The 25,375-nt window shown below is 35.3% G+C and overlaps 1 protein-coding gene across 1 annotated transcript in view; it reads right to left on the bottom strand.

Moving 5' to 3' along the window:
- BRINP3 (BMP/retinoic acid inducible neural specific 3) overlaps positions 1-22,584 on the bottom strand; it is a 111,146-nt gene extending 88,562 nt beyond the window's left edge. Inside the window, exons 1-2 of the mRNA XM_040565738.1 lie at positions 22,371-22,584; positions 12,095-12,285 (exon numbers count right to left, since the gene is read on the bottom strand). Of these exons, the coding sequence (XP_040421672.1) occupies positions 12,095-12,285; positions 22,371-22,584 (405 nt within the window). The remainder of the gene's footprint in view (positions 1-12,094; positions 12,286-22,370) is intronic.
- Positions 22,585-25,375: the final 2,791 nt, after the last annotated feature.

Raw genomic sequence — 25,375 nt, 5'->3', positions numbered from 1 at the left:
GTACCACAGCACAAAAAGGACGTGAAACTGTTGGAGAGGGTCCAGAGAAGGGCTACAAAGATGGCGAAGGGCCTGGAGGGGAAGATATACAAGGAGCGTCTGAGGTCACTTGGCCTGTTCAGCCTGGAAAAGAGGAGGCTGAGGGGAGACCTCATCGTGGTCTACAGCTTCCTCGCAAGGGGGAGTGGAGGGGCAGACACCAATCTATTCTCTTGAGTGACCAGTGATAGGACCCGCAGGAATGGTGTCAAGCTGTGACAGAGGAGGTTCAGGTTGGATATCAGGAAGAGGTTCTTCACCGAGAGGGCTGTTGCGCACTGGAACAGGCTCCCCAGGGCTGTAGTCATGGCACCAAGCTTGTCGGAGTTTAAGGAGAGTTTGGACTATGCTCTCAGTCATATGGTCTGAGTTCTGATTTTTGTGTAGACCTGTCTGGAACCAGGAGTTGGACTTGATGATCCTTGTGGGTCCCTTTCAACTCAGGATATTCTATGATTCTATGATATATCATGTATAGCATATTGATACAGATAATAAGAATTCTTATTCAAAGTAGGCTAGTATGACTGGCCAGCTCTTTCACTACAAAAATTATTAGAGACTTAGGATTCAGAAATCAAATCTCTGGCACTTATCTTTTAAACTAAATGCATGTGTTGCTTGGCAAATATTATTTGTTAGGGAAAAATATCAGAAAATATTTATTTCTCAAATACCAAATTGGCTAAAAATAGTAAAGCACAAAACACTGTGTTAAATCTGTTTTGAAGTGTATATGTTTGCTGATATTTCTATGTCATTTAAGTGAGTTAAAGGAGCAATGTTCATAGTCCAAATAAATGTAAGCACTTATGAACTCTACCCTAATTGTAAGACTTGGAGTACTGGGTGCTTAATTTGATAAATGAGCTTTTATATCATCCAAGCAGTTCTGAGGACGTCATTTGTGGGATTCTCGCAAGATACAGGAAATGTCAGTAGCATTTGGTTCTTTGTCGCCCAAGCAACTTCTGAATTCACTGCAGGGTGGGGTTGTTAAGGAAACCTTTCAGGGATTACATAAAACAGCATAAATCCCCAGTGGTCTGAAAAGTAAAATTTGTCATTTACTATGATTAATCTTCATATGTAAATTACTCATAGAAACTTCTCCCACAGAGTTCCTATTTTTGTTCCAGCTGCCAGTCTTCAGGCAGAACTATCAGTGTTTACAGGCTTGTTTCAGACTACTCATAGCAGAGAAAGCACCAGTGAAGAAAGACTGGAAAAGGAGGCATTTTATTTATGATATTAACTTGCTATGTTAGGTCATCTTTCTGCAATCATGAGCTCATGGTAAATAGTTGACAGTAAATACACTGAACTTTTCTTTGAGGCTAAATTTTATGACAATGCAAATATTCACACAGTTCTAGATCTCTACTGTGCTCTACTGATCTCTGAGTCTCTACTGTGAATCAAACAACTATTGTAATCATTAATTTTACCTAATTTAAATTCAGATATCATTTTTAAGCAAACAGAAAGCTTACTGCTATGGTAGTGAGCATGGCTCTTGACAAATAAATAAATAAATAAAGATTGGGAAAGGTAAGGCATAAATGAAAGAAACAAATTTGCAGTTGAATTACTATTTGAAAGAAAAAAACAGTTGGTAAAAAATAAACCAACAAATCATAAACTCAGAGCAGTTTTCCCTAAACAGAATAAATTCCCCTTTTTTGTTGTTTTTTTTCCTCTGAGATCTAGTGTTTTCTGGATAATTCTGTTGTCTTATTGCCTTTCTGCTATAAACTGGAAAGGAGGAGGACTGAATCCAAGTTTCTCAGTTCAGTTGAAATTTATTGGAAATATGAGTTGGTACTTGTGGTTTTTTTTTATGGTCTGGTCTTTCAAATTTAGTCTGTCAAACTAATTGGAAAAAAAGACCATTTATTCAAACTTAAGCCCTGTCATATATATCCAGGTTAAGGACTGGGAAGTTTTTGGTTATGCTCAACCTTAAATATAGAAACTTTTAATGTCACTCCAAGATTGAAGATTGTGGAAACTACCTTTAGCAAATGAGAACTGGAAGAGATGTAGGAACCAAACTATATTTTCTTGGTATCCCGTAAAATTTTAATGTATACACAAAAATATCTTACAGAATAAATGCAAGCAAATCTATCCAAAACTGTACTTCAGCCCAGGAAGTAAAACGAAAACTTCAAATAAAAGTTCCACAGTTTATTCAGAAGAACACAAGTAAAACAGAATTCATATGTTTGCATTAAATAATCAAAATACTCCTAAGTACATGCATATAAAATAGTACTCAAATATCTCTAATTTTACTGTAACAAAAGACCATTGTGAAATGGAAAAACAAAGAATAAAAAAAAAAAAATCTTGAGAGGTAGGAAAAACAGCTGGGTGGCAAATTTCTATATAGTCATGCCAATATCCTATATTTTCATTGAGAAATATGAGATCCTCCCCAGTATATATCAACATTAAGTTTGATGGAACATTGTGGAGTTGTACCCTGTTGTTTTCCATGTTTCTGACAGTGAAAATACCTTTGCCCCATGGCATTAAGGATGTTTTCATCAAACTCTTCTACTAAACCTTAACTCATTCACCATCTATAAAGATTCATGAATGAACAAACTGACTGCTTTTTAGAAAGGTTCAGATAGTGAACGAGTGATTCTTGATATTCTTACTTGATGAAGTAGACAAAGAGATAATATTAATATGCAGAATACTGCTCTTAGACTTAATCTCAAGGGGCAATGTTATCATGACAAAGTGGTGTGCCTAGATGAAAAATCCTTCAAATCATCCTGATTTGTGGTAATAGAAGGCCCTGCAAAATATCAAGGCCTGTTCATTAGGCCTTGGATGTGGACAGATATTTCATTAATGAATTTATGTGCAAAAATTGTTTAGAGTACAGAATCTTATCCAAGGATTTGTTTCATTAATTTCTTTCTGAACCTGATGTAGATGAGAATACCTAGAGCAAAGAATGATGTGTCATAAGACGAGCACATTTCTTCAACCAAAAGAGACCAAAACAAAAGAGACCTCGAGCTCCTGTGAGCATGAAAATCTAGAGAGAAGTTCAGAAGAAAAAGAAATAAAAAGAAAAAAAAAAAAAAAAGAGATATCATAAGAGATAGTATATAACTGCTTTTACTATGTGCTGTAGACACTTGCTAGCTTCCTATATTTCATGAAGACCAGATCCTCCCCAGTGTAAATTGACACTGAAGTCATTGACAAGCTTGATTAAATTATCTTAATTAACTTTGCTAATTGTCTTGCCATTTTAAGCTCCTGATGCTCTGGAGTTTAACAGTTGTAATGCTTGAATTATTTACCTCAAGAAAGAACAGCATAATATTTTACCCCTGTGTTTGTGTAATATAACAACTGCTTTCTACAAGATTATTTTTAATAGATAAATCTATATGGCCAAATGAAAAATTTCAAACATAGATTAAAAATTGAAAAGCACAGGTCCTCATGTATATCTAAATAAATAAATAAATAATAATAAAAACTTTTAACATTATCTAAATTGCTATGCTTTATGTGTATTTAGTGTATTCATTTCTTCCAATGATATGTATGGCTCAGTATTGCCATGAATATTGTTATTCAAACAGACACCAGATTAAGAATAGTCTACTTAAATTGCCTAAAAACTAAGACGGAGGAAAAAAATATTAATGTACCTCTTCAATCCATTTTCTCTATTATCAGTACTATTTTATCATCACTTTACACAGTAAGGATTTCATTAGAAGACAAAGAAAGAAACACGAAATAATTTTCATTTTCAAGGCTCTATGTACTTTGGAGAAGATATATTCCTTACAAATCTGCATACTAGGTAGGACACTGTATACCAGTGTCCTCTACTTAGTAGGATTATTAAAACTGTTAGAAAAAAATGAACTAGTATAGCTAAGATGCTATAGTACATATTATCATATATTATTATATATATTATTTTACTTTTCAGGAAGCAAATATCAAAGGTAGAATGCTGCAGCTCCCCCCAAGAACATAGAATGTAGCTCCTATTTTGTGGGAATTAGAGGGTTAATTTTGGTAATCTGAACAAAGAATATGAAAACTGGTTTGATAAATTAGGAAGATGATGGTTGAGTTTGAATGGAGAAAACCCTGATCTCAATGATATTGATTTGTGCACAGGGAAACCATGTTGACTTCATTGACTTCTATGGAGCTTATTTATTGTGTAAGATTGCACCATGCAAAATAACAAATAATTTTGTTTTGAATGCTTGATTCAGCAAACAAATCTGTAGAACAATGATGAAAACACCACCGCTTCAGACATTAAAGAGTTGAAAGCACAGTATAGCAATCACTTTACACTATAGAAAGAGTCCTTCCTGGATGAGTTTTTTCTTAAAGGCAGCTTCTGCCATTGCATATATTGATGTTGTAAACATTATAATGCATTGCTTGCATTATATAGTTTTGCTGTCAGAAATGTAAATCCTGCTGTAGTACCAAGTGAAGTCCTGAAGATAGAAATAACTGTGAATTGCATAAGAATTCAATGATATAAGTCTCATTATCAGTTGCCTCTAAAAGATTTAAACATGAAGGATATTTTCAGAGGTGTTTGTATCATTAAATTAACAAGATTCAAGAGGAAGACTAGATTCAAGTTTTAATTATAAACTCTAAAAGCAAAATACATGAAAATATCTTATAAATTCTATATTCCATATAGAATTATATATTACATATATTCCATAGAATTAATATATATTACATATATCCCATATAGAATTTATAAGATATCTATATCTCCTGTCCTGTCCTGTCCTGTCCTGTCCTCTCCTCTCCTCTCCTCTCCTCTTCTCTCCTCTACTTTTTCATCCTTTTGTTTTTCTCCTTGCTCCTCTCTTGACTAAACTACATATTAATTTAACAAAGTTGTTCAGTTTGTTATGTTCCATTATGTCTATTCTTGGTATATTTTGTTTTATCCTACTTTATTTTTATTTATTTTATTTTATTTATTTTTAAGACTGAAGAATAATTATCTAAAGTCTTTCCAAAGTATATATCATAACATCTCCATTATGTGCAATTTTGTTGCTTTGAAAGCATCTTATGCTGTCACCAACTAGCTGGCAATGTTAGAACTTCTCTCACTCATTACTCCTCTATACGCTTTACTGAAAATATAATGAGAAAGTGTAGTCTGTGTTAGAGGCTGCTAAAGCATATTCTTTTATGATTGTCATGTTGCAGCTGCTGATGCATGGTGTCAATTATGTTGCTGAATATGCACTCCGAGATTATGTAGTAAAACGTGATTGCATGAGCTTGCCTGTGTGACTCCCTCCCCCCACCCCCACCCCCCACCCCCCTTTTCCTCTCACTGGGATAGCGAGGGTCAGATTCTCTAAGGAATTGTGTTGTTTTACACCAACTGAAGAGCTGACCTCCACACTACCTCTGAGGAAAAGCAGATGTGGAGTTTCTACTTAATTAGAACTCTACTGTCCAAATGAATTAAGGTTGTTTTTAATTTTATCACCTTAAACTCCTGAATAAGATCTGGCAATAAATCCCTAACCTTTACAGCTGGTGTATTCTTAGAATTAGTTTACGTCCCTACATAGCAGTCATGATATTTTGTAATGTCTACGGCAAATTTGATCCAAAGATCTCCAACAGCTCCCAGACATAAACGTATAAAGCCTCACGTATTTCAATTTTATAATGAGACTAGCACAAATTCTGTGCTGTGCAGTAGCACGTGGTACTGTGATACCAGAACTACCAGAGATTGAGCTATCTTCAGAAAAAAGAAGGGATATAGCTGTAGAAATTCAGGGCTGCTCCTGAGCAAATAAACCCTGTTGAGCAACATGATGTAATTGTCTCAGCACATAATTATGGTACTGCTTTCAGGTCATCCCCTCAAAAGCTTCAAAAATTTTGCCATGAGGCAAAACTGTGGAAACATTTAGAGTTTGTCAGGAATTTGACAAGGGCAGCATTTCCACTTTTGATTGCAGCAACTAGTTGAATCCACAGGAAACCACATTCAAACAGAAGGTATGAAAGAAAAATTTAAAAAAAAAAAAAAAAAAAAAAGCAGGAAGTATTTTCAGACCAGACAAAGAAACAAACAGTCTGGATTTCAGTCCAAGTTTTGATTGAGAAGCTAATTCATTTAATATTTACGTTTCCTTTCTAGCAGTCCACTGTGAGATGGGGTCATTCATATATAATCAGATATAATTACCATCACAATAGAACACTGTTCTTATAAACTATAGGTGTTTCTTATCTGTTCTGCATATCTGTTCTAGTGCAAATTTCATTCAGCAAGTGTTTAGCACATCCTCTTAACTATCTATGGTCCTATCTGGCTGTGTGCTCTTCTCAACATAGCACTTCCTCAGAGCAAATCCTACATTCAAGAGCAACAGCAGCCAAGGGCAGGCAGTGGCGCGAGCTAATTCTCACTAATAATGTCATTCCACCAAGTGGTGGAATTGACAGTGGCTTCCAGTGAACAGGACTTAGGGTTGCTTATAGGAGTAAGAGCTTACACTGCTGTGTCTCCCCATTGTGTTACACTCAGAAAGCAGAAAAAATTTGGACATTTTACTTATAGCCCCCATCTACCCACCATTGAAAAAGTCTCCTAATTAGGTGCTAGGAGAACAGATGCATGATCTCAGGGCAGTACACTGAGGTCACTCTGCCAGTGGGCAAAGACAGAATACTGTCACAGAAGGTGCTAAGGAACCTTGTGACCTTCAAATGTTGTTTACACCATCCATCAATCAGTGAAGGAAAAGGTCAGCCATACAGATAAGGGTTATTTTATAGTGCTAGGTCTCCAGTCATTTGACCTTCCCCTGGACATTCAGTTATGGTTAAATCTTCAACAGATGCAGATTAGTATGGCTGTACAGAGGTAAGAGCATCAGTGAGTTGGAATAGCTGAGAACATTGCTCATTAAACACAAACAGAAAACCTTTCCTGGCTTTGTCTGTATTATGCTTCCATAAATTTACAGGATTATATAAAACACGAGGAGCACATGCCCCATCATCCTAACATGCATGTTAATAGGGAGACTTAACAGCTGTCAGTGCATCTGAAGAGAATATTCATAGGAAAAAACTTCTAAAATTAGCATACAAGGGAAGTAATGTTGGATCTGTAGTATTTCAAACACAACAGGATGTGCATTCATGTAAATGTATATGCAAATTAGATGCAGCCCTCAGGCTCTTGGCGAGTTTCCAGTGATGCCCTTAAGGCTGCAAACTGTTGATTTAACATACGAGCCTAACTACTTACATTAAAATGAATGCATTAAAATAATATTGAAATAATGTATGTATCAGAGATTTTTAAATAAGGCAAATATTGATATAGGCTCTGGGTAGCTCCCATGAACATTTGATTTCCAGTTGGAAAATCTGACTTGGTGGTTTTTCCTCTTTTTATGTGAAATAAACAATGTCTTGTCAATGTAAAAATGTGAAGCTTCAATCAGTTGTGATAATGTCATTTTTTTGTTTTGATTTGGTTTTGGTTTAGTGGTTTTTTTTTGTTGTTTGTTTTTTAAGATAATTATGTCACAATCAACAAACCTGATTATAAATACATTTGATTAACAAACTTGATTTATCAAATATATCTCTTGTACTCCTCTCATGCTGCACAGTAACAGATTTTGGTCTGAATTACAGGTTTGTTTTACACTAGATAAATAATAATTAAGCTTGAAGACTGTAATGTTAATTCTCATTTCCCCCTTCCTAATGTTTTCCTTTCTCTGTAACAAAAATCAGCTTTTCTGACAGAAAACCATAATTATGAAACTTATCAAAATCTTATCTTCCTGATCAGTCCCACAAAATAATGTATCAAGACCTGTAAGAAAATAAAAAAAAAAAAATCAGATACTATATATCTCAATGAATTTGAGTTGAAAATATGAGTTGCTCAAGTATTAATTGTTTTAAGTATATAAGGGAGAAAATATTTCATTATATGTGCTTTCCAAAGAGTTTTTGTCATTTTTGTTTGTAATATTTGAGAAAACAGATATATATCCATAGTGATATATACATATATGTATATTTTCTCAGAAGACTGATTGAGCTTGATTATTCACATCTAATATTTGACCTAATATTTGGCTCTGCAGCTCAAGAGACTTAATGGATCCCTCTCAATGTCCCATCTGCACAAAACTTAGACCTTAATCTGTGGAGAACACACTAAAAGAAGAAGCTGGAAACATTAAGATCTAAATGTACAAACATGAAAACAGATATAGTTTGTGAATGGATGAATTACTCATTGCTATCCTTATATTTGACTGAGCACTGCTATAGCACTTTTGAATGCTCATCTTTTCCTGTCCTAGACAAATCCATCTTTGGTGGTGCTTTAAAAGTAGTTGCAAGTGCCCCTCTGCTCTTGCATGCTTAGTTTTTTTCCTTCTGCCTCATGGTCCAGTAGAAGAGAGAATATTTCTTCCCATAATATTATCGTGACTTTTTTTTCCTTTTAAATGATCATTAAATCTTATTGATGTATTACCAAGTTACAATGCAACCAAACAGAAAATATCTCTTTCCCAAATCAGTTAGCCTAAATGACAGATTAAATAAGTCAACAGAAAAGAAAATTGCAAGAAGAGGCATAGAATTAACATAGCAATTTGTTTACGATATATCATGGTGGAATTTGTAAATATCATCCTTTTTCATTTTAGGAGAAAACATTTTTTTTTAAGGAAAGAATGTGTCTTCATGATCTAATTTCTTGAGGAATATTTTTAGAGGTGTTACAGTCATCAAGACAGACATTTGAGAACACTACAAACAGAAGAACATGGTTGTGCAAAGTTGTTTTTAACTAAAGTTTCAGTTTCAGATTGCCCATAGTTACAGGAAATGTGAAAAAAAACAAGCCAACAAGCATATATAGTATCAAATGTCTCTTGATTGTTTTGGAAGTCCAAAACTCCAGGAACACCTTTATGGCAGAACATTAACATTGATAAAGAAACCCAAACGATTAAAAGATTGTATGAATTTGTATACAGAGGTAATGCAGATGTTCTTTGCACAATATAACGTTAATTCATATTCATTAAAACACTGGAATTGTTTACAGACCAGCAGCCTATTTAATCAAGCATCATGTCTCCAAACATGATCAGAACCTGTTTCAAAAGGTAAAAAATGCACTACAGTATGTAGTTATATGATCCAAAGAACCAAAGGTAAGGATAGTTTTATTCCTTACCTTTGGTTCTGGATGCTCATTTGCGCACTGAAGCATTGTATTTTATCCAGAGTACTGTGTATTTTGATTTGTGTTTTGTCTTGCCTGTTCCGATTTTTTTTTTTTGTTTCATTCAGGTACACATTCCCAAAAGGATAGCTGAGTTTTTCCTAGCATGAGTAATATGAAGCATATTAATATTCTCAGTTCTTTCTTCCTAAATAAAAGAACTCTTTTAGTAGAGTAGAATCTAGTATACAGCATATTAAAAAGCCATCCGGAATCTAACTAAAATTGACTGATAAAAAAAGGGAAAACTAGCAACTCAAAAAATAACTATCCTTTTAGTCTTTTTCTTTTCAATTAAATGAAGTTTTATGTACATGCAAATGGTGTTTAAGACATGGAATTGCGATCTGGGAGTGAATCATAAATGATAGTGTCAAATACTAAATAGATTCTGAACATAATATTTTTTGTTAACTAGTCAGCAATCAAAAAATGATTGTGTATTGCTCGAAAAACATATAAATTTCACAATTTCAGAGATTTCTAAATGTGGGGAAAAAATCATCACCTGCTCCAATACCTTAGTATTGGATTTGTCAGTAGGGAGTTATGGCGAAGTGAAGGAACATTTCTTGGACTGCCTTTGCAAATCCCGTTTTACCTCTCATGAAGAACATTTTGAGCAGGGCTGTGGAAAGCAAGGCAGACAAGGCTTCTGTGAATTAGCCCACGCAGAAGTTTACAGGCTAGGTTCACTCCCCTCCCTGGAGCAGTCCAGGAGGGAAGGCACAGAGATGGGTGATGGCCCTCCCTGTCCTCAGGTCCAGCAGGCTGTTACTACTGCCAGATCTGCCCCCAGGTTTAACCGCAGGGATGGTGAGATCTGGCCCTGCAAGCCTGTTGTCTAACTCAGTTATTAGTACGTTTTAATAAAATCTGGAAATATTCTATTTACACCATAGATCTGGACCATTATTTGATGGCTTTCCAATGTAACCACTGCAGTGTTTCAAAAATCTGTATGGACAGACAACAAAAAATGCCTTCTCTGTCTGCTCGTGTTCAGTGTTCAACCTAAACAGGTTTTTATGTTTAGTTAAGTGTTCTAACAATAGAAATCTGTAATGCAAATATTCCCAATCTCAATGAAAGCAAGCTACAAAATGAGTGTTTCATGTATCAGTACTGTTGCATCTGATGTGAAAATCATTTTCTAGAGACCTGCTGCAGTCAATTACCCAAATCAGATTGGCATATGGACTACAACTTGTATTTGTATCCATCTCATGAACAGTGGGGGTGTGTAGAGAAAACTTGGTCGTTTTGTGGTATTTGTAAAAAACATTCGACGTGTGGAACATTCATTACCTAAATCATTAGCAAGCAGGGTTTAATTTTGTATTATAGCACAGAATTGCTTTAAAAACGCAGCTAATAGGAGACATTTCTTTCACAGATTGCTTTGCTTCTGCATTTCTATATTCTAGCACTTTAGTTACTACCTTTTCCTGCCAATAAATTATCTTAACAAAGAAGGAAAACTTTGCCTGTGCTTCGACGGAAGCAGACTAGTTTTAAATGTTGCTGCAGATCTGCATAATGAATGATGAGATTGCAGAGGTAAGTCAGATCAGAGGGATAGGTAGTAGGACAGTCTGCAGCAAGATTCTGTGACCCAGCAGGCAGCCCCCAGATGAGATTGGACTCTGTGTTGGTTCTGCTGGGTTTTCATCTGTTATGCCTGAAGAAACAAACACTGTCTAGCACCTGCGGATGACCAGCTCTGAGCTGAGGTTAGTTGCCAAGATGGATGGGACAGGGGGAATATCCTCTATATAACAGCAGACAAATGAAGTGGTTGCTGCCATGCATTCTGCATGTATGTAAAGGACCCAACACTCCCAAGGAGGTAAATTTATATTTACTTAAGTAATAACTACGGTAGCTGAAAAGTACAAATTGGCTTCAGATGGTCTTTAATAAAGACCCTAGTTACCAGTGGTCTGATCCAATAAATGCAGTGGATTCTAAATCACATCTTACATTAAAAGCCTCATAATTAATGTGCTTTAAACTGCAAGTTGCATTTTGATTTGCTCTTCAATTCTGGAAATGGACTGAGAGCAGTTATTTCCAATATGAAACATTCAGCTAAAGATTTGCTCGAAAGAACAGTTGTTGCTTTACATAATACCTGCAGAGACACTGATCTTAGCCAAGTATCCTCTAGTGCTAAGAATGACCTACTGCAGTCAGCAGGTTGGGTATTTTAACTGTACCAAAGCAGTTCCCAGCAGAAAATAGGATGTGCCTCCACAGTGCTGTAGAACCAAGAGCTCCATTTATACATATATCTTTGAAAGATCAGTAAAAATTAATTCATGTCAATCATAAGAGTACACTAAACTATATTTAAAAAAAAAAGTGCAAGGGAAAACATAAACTATACGTACCTGTAGGCAGATATAAGTCTGGCTATAAACATGATTGGTGAACACACGTGTAAAGATTGTCTCAATGACCTAATACTTCTGTAAGGGACATTTGTAGCATTAAAATTATATGATGCTCATCGAGAGTACTATCTTTAGTGTGTTAGACCCCCCTCTTAACTGTCTTCTTCATTATAAATTTAATGCTTGATTCAAGTAAGAAAATGGTTAGGACAAAATTTGTTATTTTCCTAATCATCTTTTTTTACTAATCAAAACATCTCTCCTGAAAAGCAGCTAGTGAATCCGGAAACATGTCTGAAGGTTTCTCTCAGAGAACTTCCCGTACCTTTATGGCAGTGGAGGCTATCTGGATGTGGTGGAGTCTGCGCAGAGTGCTGTCCCTGTCAATGAAGTAGGAGGCTGCAAGCTGGTGCAGAGTCTCCAGAGTCACTGCAGAGCTGTTGGTGCTGGGATCACTTCCTTCTGACCTCTTGCTCAGCTTCCTTTTGTCCACAAAAATTGTGAGTGACTCCTCTCCTGAGTATGGAAACAGAAACCACAGCATTCATCAGTGACATCATCTACAGCTCTTGTTTTGCCAGAAATAAGGTGCAAGCTGTTGTTTTCCACAGCTGTTAGATAAACACCCTGGTGTCATACTTAGGTACTTTAGTGCCTAACTACATGCATGAGAACTTCCATGGGTCCAGTGGTCTGACCACTATCAGTGTTTATCCTCCCTCTCTGATATTTCTGAGAATTTATCCACCTTTATGAAAGTAAAAAACACTTCCTATTTTTTCCATATGAAGCATCTCTGAAAAATCAAATGAGAATTACTGTTCCTTTTTTTTTTTAATGAATTATATGCCTTATAAGAATAACAACAATAAAATTGAACATATTTATGCCTAAAAAGCAGTGAAACCAGGGATAAATCTTCTACACTAATTCCTATTTATCATTTATATATAAATATTATGTAGACTTCCAATCTTAATCATATAAAAAATGTGTCTATACAAGGTTGCTCAATACCTTCTTTTTTTTTTTAGTATTTAATGTTAACATAAAATGAAACCAAAATAATTCTTGTGTCTTTTTGTTGTTTCCTTCTTCTAAAATATAAATCTCACTTGATTTCAGAAAAAGAAAGATAATACCTTCTTATAACCTTTATAAACCGTCAATATGTTTATGCTGTGTAATCAAGTCAGTAATGATAACATGCTTGAAACCTGATTTAACAGATCTCTTAAACCAAATTCATATCATGAAAAAGTATAAAAATATAATCAGAAGTTTAATCAGTTTCTTTAAAAGCAAACAAACAAACAAACAAAAAGGGCGAGGGGGTGGGGAGGGAACAAAAGTAACACTTTCCTAACTTCTAAAGCAGATTTGCTCTTCCAAAAGCAAATAAAAGCTCCAGCATGTTAGGTTGTGGTTTCTCAGTTCTATTCTCTCTAAATAGACATGGGCAAATACTTGAGTTTAGAAACTTTAATTCCCATGGGATAATTAAAAACAAACAAAACAAAATCTCATTCATTTAACTGAGCAGGTTCTTAAAAACATTTTAAGTGTTACTGGTAATGTTAAATTTATAAGGAATATTCTACATTAATTGTTTACTTTGTGGATATTTTTTCCTGTATTTCAGGCTAAACAAGAATTCATTCATTTTGTGTTTTATTTAGACAAAGCTCTTTTCTTCAGAAAATTAAATAGAAAAATAATTTATTGACTCAATATTTTCTTCTGTGCAACTTATGTAAAAAGTAACTATTAAAACACTTTTCTCCACTTTCCAAACCTTTATTTGGTAGGCAGCATTCTTCTGTGTTAATGTGCTCAAGAGTCAATATAATATCATTATACCCGTATTTTAGGTGCCGAACAGCTCCGCAGAATGCTGTTTCCTCACTCCTGGAAAGGAGACTATGCTGATATGACCTGACTTGCCACTTGCTCTAGTTTCATTGCTCATGCATCTGCTATGGTGGCATTTTGCCCATTCAAGGGAAATGATGGCAATTTCAGATGGGCTTATGTGCCAACAAATATAGCTGTAGAGGGATACTGTGTAGGACAAAAACATGACATCTTATTTAAAAGGAGATAATTTTGGTGGTGAGCAATGTTAAATGAAGAACTCATGTCTCTATGCAGAACACATCTGCTGACACATTACACACAGCTACTTCTGCTTGAAAAAATTCATTTGTGTTTGGAGAAAGAGGAATGTGTTCATGTTAATCAGTCTTATACTGTTTCCCAGTCTTTCACAAGTTCAGAGGACAGGCAGGCTCTTCAGCCCGTACACAGGCAAAACTGCTGTTATCCAGGATTCTCTTATCTAACTAGACCTGCTGGGCTTGCCCAGTATATTCATTTTGTCCTGGAAGGGACAGCTGCTGCCCAGAATATTCCAGCTGAAGTCTACCTCATTTTTTTGCCACTCTGTTTATGCCTCTCCTCCAGTAGTTTCCCATTGGGTAATATTTTATTTTATTTTATTTTATATTTTTTATTTTATTTTATTTTATTTTATTTTATTTTATTTTATTATTTTATTGTGGTTTGTTTGTTTGTTTGTTTTGGTGCATTCAGTCATCGAAGAAGGTTTTAATTGCTTGAACTCCAAAAACAGGAATCAAAACAGCCTCCATAAGTAACAGGATTTCACCATCCAGTTACCTAATCTGTCTGCTCTAATAAATAGACATGCAGTCACATTTTATTTAATTGATGCCAAAACCTCCTGCAAAGCAGACTAGGTTCACTTGGCAGGAGAGGCATAAGCATGTTTTATGAGCACAGGCGTGTGTGCCACATTTTGCCACACCACCCTGATGAGATGGGGCGGATCTTGTGGCCAGGTGGGCCATTACCCACACTGGGATGTTGCCACCCTGCCTGCAGTGAGCAGAGAGCTGGAGAAGCACAGAAAAGTCTCATGGCTGGTGCCTTGAGAGAAATTTGCCATCAAAATCTGCTCTAGGTTCCAGCACTGTTGGCGTTCAATTATGGGTATGAAATAAAACCTGCCTTTTCAAAACTTGCCCTGTGACACTAGTCACAATATGAAACGCCTTTCTGAAATGAAGAGCGATGGAGTGAGCTGAAATGGCAGCAAGGGGCCATGGGCTTTGTGCAGCTGTTTGTGGTGCTTTAAAGACACAGCTGTATCAGAGCAGACAATACCAGAACTCACAGGCAGTAAACACTGAATCAGAGGTCAGTTCAGGCAATGCAAAAAAGGTGTAATTTTTCATTAGGAGATTTCATTTGCTTTTCTCCTTTTTCTAGGTGTCTCAACTAATGTATTTAGATTAAAGCAATTATTGGAAGCTCAATCAGCTTTCCACTGAAAATCTGGACAGTAGAAGGAAAAAAAAAAAATGGGGTTCTTTATGTTTCACTGGCCAGTGAATAAACTTCTGGATTAAACGCAGAGAGCCCTTTTGATTGATCTGTGTTAGAGATTAGTAGGGACAGTGAGGTTGTTTCCATCAAAATCATCTTTCAACAGAATGCTGATAAGCTTTATTATTAAAACAGAGTCTGTTTATTTTTCTCCCATCAGAAACAGTTGCTCTCCAGGGGGTGAAGATCAGAGTAGTGATAAAAATCCCCCCATTTCCAAAAAGAACCTTGAAAAAGAACAGTGTTGTATGTTGCTTTGTTTTGTTTTTATTAGAAAACGTCAAGAAAAATCACCTTTGAATCTCTTTACAGCTATCACATCATCCTATCCTCATGGTATTGTTTGACCCCATACTTACTGCAGCAGTTGCCAGCGGGTGCGTTTTGGCAGGCAGGATCCCCTGCCAGCATGCTGCACTCATCCCCAGCCCTGTAGTCTCTGTCCCTGCTCCCTAACAGATATGTTTGTTTCTCATGCTCTGTAACTGGATTGAAATGATTTTGAATGTTTGTTTTGATTTAGATCACATTAGATTACATTACAAGGTTGAGCGAAGGCACACAGCCGGAGTGAAGGGGCCTTTGATGTAAAAATGAAGGAAGCTCTTTCTCCTCAAAAATCTGTGCATTGTTCTTGAATGGCATGCCAAACTAATTCCTCACTAATATTCTCAGGCACTGTGGTGCAATCAGATACATTTCAAAAGTATTTGATGTTCAAAAGGCATCTTGCATATTCAGGAAGTATTTCATCTTACAGAGCTGATATAGCAATTGCTAGATAATGGATTAAAGTGGACTGAAAAACACCATGACCTCCACCATACTTTGTTACTTGGGCTCTACCATGTAACTGGAGAGTTGTAACAGGGTTCCCTTTTGCACCCAGAACTGTTGGCTTTGTAAAGTAATACCATTGATTCATGTTTAATTACTGGGAGACAACTTGAATTTTAAATTTATTTAGGAAAAGTTAAACCCATGCCAAAAGAAACTCTTCTGTCACATCTGAAACATGAATGAATTTTTTTTTATTTTAATTTTTTTTAAACTAGTTATAGGCTGAAAATGGCCGAAAAGACATCCAGGCTTTAGCTAAAAATTAGCTGTAATTTTAGAAAACTATTCAAGGTTATGAATTTTAAAAATGAAATGGATTATGGCAGGGAATACGAAGAAAAAGTGGTTATTCAGCACTGGATCCATACAACTGTGTCTTCTGTAAGCTCTAAAAGCAGTATTCTCTCTACTTCACAAAATTCAAGAGTCAGTTTACTTCACTTTCTCAGGGTTAAAAGATAGCATAAAAACATTTGGTCATCCTTACAAAAAATCCTCACATGATCCAATGACTGGTTCAAGAAATTAGCAGACTTATATGCTGATGCTTTATTACCATGTAGCTGCTGTCATTGATACGGATATTCACCTGGGGACTGGGGACTGACATTCACCCTACAGACTGACCTTGGCACAGTATATACTAATGTCCCTGTGAGCCCTGGAATTTGCAAGCCTATACCTTAGCCTATATATTTCTTTCTTTCTAGGTTTATTTTTCAGGATTTTTACTTATAAGTTAAATGACTGAGTTGAGAGAAATATTCTATGTGCTGTTTTTAAGAAATGAAATAAGTATGTAGAAATTTACCTAGACAAATAACCCATCCATTTATATGACTCCTAAACAGCAGTTTATAAATGGCATTCAGATATCAGAAATTAATTCTGTGTGTATCTTATTAATATCTTCAGGAATTATCTAAATAAAAACAATGCGAATAATCTTTTGCATAGTAGAATAGATAATGCCATAACAACTGTAACTCAATATAAATTTATATTGGAGTAAATGTATTTTGTTGCACATGCTAATACATATTCATATGTTTTTAATTTTTAGCCCTATATTCTGCTTCAGTTATTGAGAGATTGTTTTCTTGTACCCACAACTTTGTAATGACGAAAGGATCACGTGCCTTGATGTTTATATTTTCATGTGTAGACTGAGTAGTGATAGGAAAAAGCAGTGATTCAAGCAACTCTCATCAATTCCTGACAGAAAATGAGGAAATGACTTAAAAAAAAAAAAAAAAAAAAAGAGAGAGAGAACACTCAAAAGCGGATATATATGAGCATCGTCCACAGTTACCTACTTGGAGCTCTGTATTCATACATGTAAATGTATCTTAAAAAGACATAAAGGTCTTTGGTTTGTGCACTTCTCAAAAGTTTCTTGTTAAATAGAATACATCAGTTACAATAGCTGTAATGCAATATAGTATTATATGTATATAAAACCATTGTTATAAAAAATCGCTTAGTACCACTAGAAAATCTATTCCTGTATGAATCACAGAATATACCATTAGGGTTTTATCAGATCAGTTTCCCAAACTTAAGCAGATGCTGATGGAAGTACACAACTTCAAATACCATATAAATTAATGCTAGGCCAGATGTGGCATCATTTCTGTGGTTCAACTGAATAACAGTGCACATTAATTCCATATATACCACCTGTGAAAGGATTTGAATATTTTCTTCCTTGAGCAGATAGGAAGAGAAAAGAAAGAGAATATATCGCTGGGCTTTTTTCTTCCCCTTAGTATCCATTATATTAAATGCCAGAAAATATACAGACCTGTGGGGGTTTGTATATCCAATAATAATTTTCAAGGTTCTTTATCACATCAGTTACTTTAGACTGGACTCTCTTACTTATTTACCAATACTTTGTACCTTACCTTGAATGAAGTGACACAGAAAGCAAATCATATCAGCAGTTAGTGTAAATTATCATAAATACTTTAGAGTTCATTGAGATTCACTGATTTTCACCACCTGAAAATTTCTCCCATCTCTATATGCAGTGTAATGTACTACTCAAGAGGAATATCAATCAGGGAAGGAAAATCTGACACTTTTTTTTCAGTTCACAGAATAGTATAGGTGTGAATATCAAATATGTTTGCATAACTGTAATCAGTGGAGAGGAGAATAACAGGAGGTTGGAATTAAACTGATTTGCTGATATCCTCAAATTGTTGTAAAAAGAAACTACCTTTTCTTTTTCTTTTTTTTTTCTTTTTTTTCTTTTTCTTTTCTTTTTCTTTTTTTTTTCTTTTTCTTTTTTTTTCTTTTTTTTTTTTTTCTTTTTCTTTTTTTTTTTTTTTTTTTCTTTTTTTTCTTTTCTTTTCTTTTTTTCTTTTCTTTTTCTTTTTTTGTCTTTTTTTTTTTTTTTTTTTTTTTTCCTTTTTTTTTTTTCCTTTTCCTTTTTTTTTTTTTCTTTTTTTTTTTTTCTCTCAAAGCTTTCAGAATTATGAGAGATATTTCCTTACCAGAACAGGCAAATGCATTGATGGTCTGGTAATGAGCATTTTGAGCACTTATGTCTGACAATAGGAGCAAAAATCTCAAACATTTGAAATTGTCATTTAGCCAGTTGACCTCTAATGCTTTAATTCCATAATAAGCTTGGCAACCTTCTGCAATTTTATTTTTTTTAAGAGTTATGGTGTTCCAGATGCTAGGAGGACCCACTGTCTTCCTCTTGCAAAGCACCAGAATCAAACTCATTTCACCCAAATGCCAGGAATAAGCCTATATTTCATTGTAATTGGTTACTTAGCTGTAATTTCCTCATCACCAAATCTATCCAGTTTGCTAAGCAACCTTGACATCCATATGTAAGAACAGTGTTAAACATGGAATCCATTGACATTTCATCCTCCTACACTTATTCCACAGTGGTGCCCTGGGCTTCACAATAATTTTCAGGTCTGCAGCTCCCTGCTCCATCCTATTTGTTGTAAACCTTTAAGGCTTATGGCAGCTAATACTTTTGTATATTATTCAGAAGGATAGATGTTCATTGCACCATGCTGTAGGCAAGCAAAAGCATCAAGTATAAATGCAGAAAAAAAAAAAGAAAAAGAAGGAGAAAAACAATATTGTGTGTTGTCTCTCACTTGATGAAGGACCTGCTTAACAGAAGTGCTAGTTGAAAGCTGGTAAAGAATTCAGAAATACATTTCATGGAATCAGAGAATAATTTAGGCTGGAAAGTTCAAGAGGTCATACAGCCTAAAGCAGTTCTAATAATGAGATGCTCAGGAACTTGTCCAATAAAGTCTTCTCTCACCTTCTAGGATGAAGATTACGTGTATGAATCCTCTCTTGCCTCTCCTGTCAAGCAGTCCTGGCCATTTTTGGATGGGTTGTGTAAATTTGCAATCTTACTAAAGTAAGCAGGACATGTGTTGTTCTAGAAGAGTGGAGGAAAATGCCTCACCTATTAGTGATGGCCCAGCCCGATACAGCATCCCCATTTTTGTGCAAAATTGAAAGAAAATGAGCAGCCACATCTCTCCTTTCTCTGCAAATTGGATGCTGTAGACAGTCAATGCAGAAAAAAAGAGGTTACTCCTATGCACAAGCATGTGGATTCATCCATGAACTCAACACTCAATCATGGCTTTTGCTGTACAAACACTGGACTACAAAATGTTCTTCTATTGTGCAACTTGAAGCTGCTCATTATGGATATTTGACTTTCCTTATGTCATAAGCATATGAAATTTCCATTCGATAGAGAAACAGTGAGAAATGTCTTTTTCCACATTAACTTGTTGCATCACGGAAGATAGAACTTCCCTAAATTCTCATTTCAGAATGCCCTTGAGGAATATATTTCTGTTTGTGAATAAAGACATGGGAATGTCTCACAAACAACTATGTGCAAGAGTTCCCTTTACAGTCAAAAGGGATATTCATGAAAGCCAAATGGTCACAAGGGCACACAAATCTTACCACAAGATCACTCATTTGCCAATTTTTCCTTTATGGCCATGAATACAGATGATTGGGGATTCATTAAATAAAAGAAATATGCACACTCTGTTTGGTCTTCTGCTTTTTAGAAGCTGCATAGGTGACAAAGCTTTCAGAATAAAACTCCTCATAATTAAAGAAAAAGTATGAATACATTATTGAAATAAAATAGATGACGTAAGTGTTAAAATGTGGACAAGCATCTCTGGGAATTTCCATTCAATCTAGCCCCAAAACAGGAATGAACACATACAGGAAATTATAGGGTTATTAGCTACCTTATGAAAGCACTCTTAGAAATTACTATTTTCCTATAACTATTTTAATCATTGAATTTTTCAATGTATTCAGCACCCATCCAATGATAATGGAAGGCTGCAGGTGTGTCTGAAATTATGCCTAAAAATTAAGGCTAGGCACTTAAATCGAAACCTTAAACATTAAGCTTAGGCACAGTCCTAAAGTCAACATTGTCTCCTTGTAAGTAGTAAACTTTTGCAAGTATATGACAGCTACTGCATTTTAGGGGCTTTGTGAGATGGTATTAAGAGAGAGGAGAAAAGGGGACCCTACCCCGGATTCCCTGCAGGAAATCCTATGGGTTTGTGGATCAAATTTAGTGTTTAAGATGAAATTGTCAAATGTCTTTAAAAGACCTGTCCTTAGGTTTTAGTTTTTACTTAGGCCTATACTTTCTAAAGGGCATTGAGTCTGAAGCTCTTTTGTGATCAGTGTGATATTGGTGCTTTGTACTTTTGAAATAACAATTATAATTGTGTTAGCCTGTTTTTCTTAGGTTGTTAGGTTCAATTTCAACTTGAAAGTGAATTCGATGATATGGCTGTTTGTATCAAAATTTATGTTAGTTAATAATAAGAAAGTAGCTAATAAAAATAACTAAGTTTTACCACTGGATAATCTTTGCATTAGCATACCTTTTGCAGCTAAATCTTTAATTATTGTACTTAAATATTCGGTAAATATTTAATTTCTTTTCTGCAGTTAGGTTTACTGTTCAGCTGTGCCATACACATAAGAAAATATATGCTTATTTCTGAAATATGTACTTTTTGTATGAAAGAAATACACTAAGCACATTTAAAAAAAATAAATAAAAATCTGGGAATTTTATTCTAAATTGCTGGTCAACACATGTAATTTATTCTTAAAATTCAAATGGTGATGGATTTGCTGAAGAGGCACTAGTTTTGAAAATAATGATAGGAATTAGTTCTGTATTGTTATTTTAACATCTACAGTAAGACAGAAATTCACCTTGTTTCTAGAATGGTCTTCTCCAAAAGAGAGCTACTGTTAGCCATTTCAGTTGCTACAAAGCTCAGATATCAGCCAAAAGAGAAAAGGGAGGCTGTCATTTTCTTAATATATGGTTAGAAATCTGTTATGAAATGTGTTAAAGAGAACCATTCCTCAGGTGAATAAAGGATTTTGACAAGACTGTCCTGCTGGAAGGATACTCAGTCACTAGAATTATCTTTAATATAATCACCCACCAAGGGATAAAACTGCATTTCTAAAATGTCAGTTCATTTTATGATGACTCGATGGGTAATCTCAGGCACTAATTATCTTTTATTCAGAACAATTTATGCTCTCTCTTGGACATTAGGCCTCTTCACTGGATTTCTTCAATCCATTTTATGACCAGATCCCAATTACACGTCAGGCTACCCTTTCTAAATTAGTCCATGGAGATTTAGAGATGCAGCTTCTATTAAGGTAATAGGAATCACATGGAAAAGCCTCTCCATCCCATTCTGAGACTTTTAGTCCCACTGGTTAAGTGGAGAGTAGTCCTAAAAAGGGTAGACTGGCAATATATGGATTTCCAAGCAAAGTCATTTAAAAGTCTCCTAGCTGAAAAGATTTGTTGGAAATAACTGTTACTGGGTTTGTTGCTTTATCTCTGCAGTCCTATAAGGGAGCCAGACACCTGTGTAATTTGTTATTTTGCCATATCGTTTTAGGGTCCTCTTACTGAAAACTGTCACTCAATGACTTCTCAGTGCAGAGCAACGTCCCCAAAGGACCAGGATTATGCACACCAGGAACTCAGGCCTAAGTACCTCACTCTTAGCAACGGGCATTCTTTTCTTATTGTCCTTAAAATTGTTTACAAAGAATCAATAAAACAAAGTTTATCATCAGCAGAAGAAGGAGCCATAAGGCTGGAAGACAAAACCTGTTCCTGTTCTGTAAAATCTAGCCAAGGGATAGTGGCTCAGTTTAGCTGCTCTGGGAACAGAGAACACCACAGTTTTACAAGGAAATCAGTTGACCAATGCTTTTAGTTCAGTCATGTCAAACTCATGCACCATATTTCCAAGCATTAACCCTACCTCCCAAGGTAGCTGATAGTAGGAAGTGTGTCCCATACTTCTTGATAAGGTTTTCTGTGATCTGTTGAAGTGTCGGGCGGCGTCCTAGTAGCCTTATGTTACGGAAGAATTCAGGGGCAAGTGGCAGTGGGGAGCCAAGGAAATTTCTTCTTTCAACAGCAAGATTGTTTACTTTCCAGCGGCCAAACTCTCTGCAAAGTAAAGCGATTCTCATTCAGAAATATGTCATTCAGACAAATGTCTTAATTTGCAAACTACTCTGCTCTGTTGACTAGCTGGGGGCAACTAGCTGGGTATTACAGCAGGCCTTGACAGTGACACTGTCATGTGTCATAGGCATAGGACAAGCAAAAAGTGTTATTTATTGGAAGTGGAGGGAGTATTCCATTACAAAATAACTGTCCGGGAAAAAAAAAAAAAAAAAAAAAAAAGTCATTTGGGATGCTGCTATTCTTATTGTTTATGTTTAGTCCCTGATGTGAATACAGCCCTAGAACAAACAGATATGTTAGGAACTGAAAGTGCACTAATAATTTTTCAAACTTTGAAACAAAAGCAATAAATACTTTCATTAACATAAGGCAACTTTTAAAAATATTTCAAGAAATGGGCCATGTTATTTGCTTTTTGATAATAAGCCACTTAAGTACATAGCTAGCTAATTTGAACAACATACATTATCACACCACATTTCACTTTACTATGATATTTCCAAAGTTTTCTGTACTTTTGGCCTTCATTTGAAGAAATATACAGGTAGTATGTCTGATTCCTAAAACAGATCACTTTTCAATTGTAGGAGGGATAAAAATCAATTCATAGACTTGTCCCCTTCCTCCCTGCAAAATACATCATTGAGAACAGGGAAAATAAACAGGTCAATTACACGGTAGTAAACACATCTTTTATTCATTTACATACCAATTAAGATACCAGGTAGAGTTTTTAGCATAAGTACTCATTGCTCTCAAAATCTAGCCAAGACACTGAATGTCTGCAGCAACTTTGCTTTTCCAAGATACACCAACAGCTACTTTGGTTACAGACTCGAGTGTTGTGAGAATTAAGTCCAAGACAACCTTTGGACTGTAGTTTAGCTTTGCCAAGTCCTCTGTCAATTAAGATTTGCCCTCAGATAAGGTTGTAAAAAAGCAAGTAGATTAGCGAGCTTGAAAGACCCTACTGAAGGTCCCAGCTAAATATAACAAAACATTCATTTTCAAAATTAACGCAAAACACAAAAATCACAGTTGTAGCTAACATATAAGATTTGTGTGATATTTGAAACAAAACAGTTTCATGGGGCTGAATGAGTAGTATGAGCTGTATAATACATAAACACTATTTTTTTCTGTTTTCAATACTTTTAAGTCCAAGTCTATGAGAACCCAAATTAATACATTTTTATATAGTCCTTCTTTCTAGCAACCTCCTACTTCCCTTGCAGATCCAAATTGCCTTGTCCCCTGGGTAGCTTACACATGCACATGATAGGTGACAATTTGGTGTAGCTCCAGTGAACTGCCTTCCCTCTCAGATGCACTCTTGCAGATGCTTTTTTCTCAAAAATAAATTGGAAGAATTAGTAGAATGAGTATTATGTAACTTAGTTGATCTTTAATGTAATTTACCAGTCAAGAACACAGGACTAAGCAGATGCCCACTGTTTCTTAAAGACTCTGTATATTCTCCATATGCCTAAATTAGTATCTGGAAATTGCTATTTTATAGATGGTTGGTTGGTTTGTTGGCTATGTTTTGTTTGCTTGTTTTTTAATTCATTTGCCATTTGTAAAAGTTTTAATCTCTTTTTAGAAGTGAAGATGACCATAATCCATGCTTATATCCCCTTTTTATTGCATCCAGAAGAGTATCACTAAATGCCTCTTGCTATCTATGTCAGCAAGTTTGTGACTGAAGAAGAAACTGTCAGAAAATCATCTCAATCTTGAGTTAAAAACTGATGCTGAAGATTTATCAGAGTTTCTTGACAATCTGAACACTTTCCATATTCAGAGAGACCATTTTATTTTCAGATTAAACCTTGACAACTTCAGTTTCCAACTCTTAGAGATTTTAATTCATGTCAGGTAGATTAAAGGCTCTTCTAAATACTACTCACGTTCTGTGTAACTAATTACAGCTCTTGTCTGAATCATCTCTTAACCTTGGACTGTGTCAACAGCTGCCTTTTGTGTTTCTTTCTGAACTGCAGTTTTAGATGGTAAGTCATTCTTACAGCTCTTCTTCAAAAGATGGAAAACTATTTTTTGGAGGAGTAAAGCTAGAAATGGTGGTCTCATCCATACTAAATTCAGAAGTATTTCCAAGTTCAGGTCCTCTTGTTCTACTAGAAGTCCTTTGTTTACTGAATTTAGGGACTGAGTTATTCTAGCACTGTGAGAAATTTGTTTGGCTTAATTAATCAGACTTGATTTAGAGAACCTTCCTTCCACAGTTTTTGCTATGAAAAGATTGTTTTTCCATATCTTATGCTATTTCAGAGAGAGGACCTAGGCTAATGATTTTGTAAAATTTAGTTTTGTTTTTATTTTGAGCATATCAATGAAATAATTATTAGTACACCAATTAATCTTCCTTTCAAATTCACTGCTGTGGAAACTGAGGGGGTAGAATATGGGAGCTGCTTTTTTTGTTGTTGTTTGTTTGTTTGTTTGTTTAATATAACAATTTTGTGACTCTGTCAGGCTGAGATGAAGCTTTTAAAAAACTTACCAACCAGCTAACAACTTTTCCTGAAGTCTTTCTTAAATCATGTGTTTTGGAACTGTGACAGACGAAGATCTCTTTCCATTTCTCTCTTCTTATCATACAGTAAACCTCAACTTTTATTACCCATTCCTCTTACAGTCGTTCTCTCTAACACAAACTCTCCAGCCCTCAAATGATTTTTCTACCCAGTGTGTGATATTCTCCTTTGGAAATAATGTTCCTGTTCACTGCCAAAGGCAGACAGAGTTAATGAACCTTCTTAGTAGAGAAAA

Source organism: Cygnus olor, chromosome 8 (assembly GCF_009769625.2).
Source record: "Cygnus olor isolate bCygOlo1 chromosome 8, bCygOlo1.pri.v2, whole genome shotgun sequence".
NCBI classification, from domain to species: Eukaryota; Metazoa; Chordata; class Aves; order Anseriformes; family Anatidae; genus Cygnus; species Cygnus olor.
The sequence above is the reverse complement of the archived record's forward strand: the minus strand, read 5'-3'. Positions and strand labels throughout refer to the sequence as shown.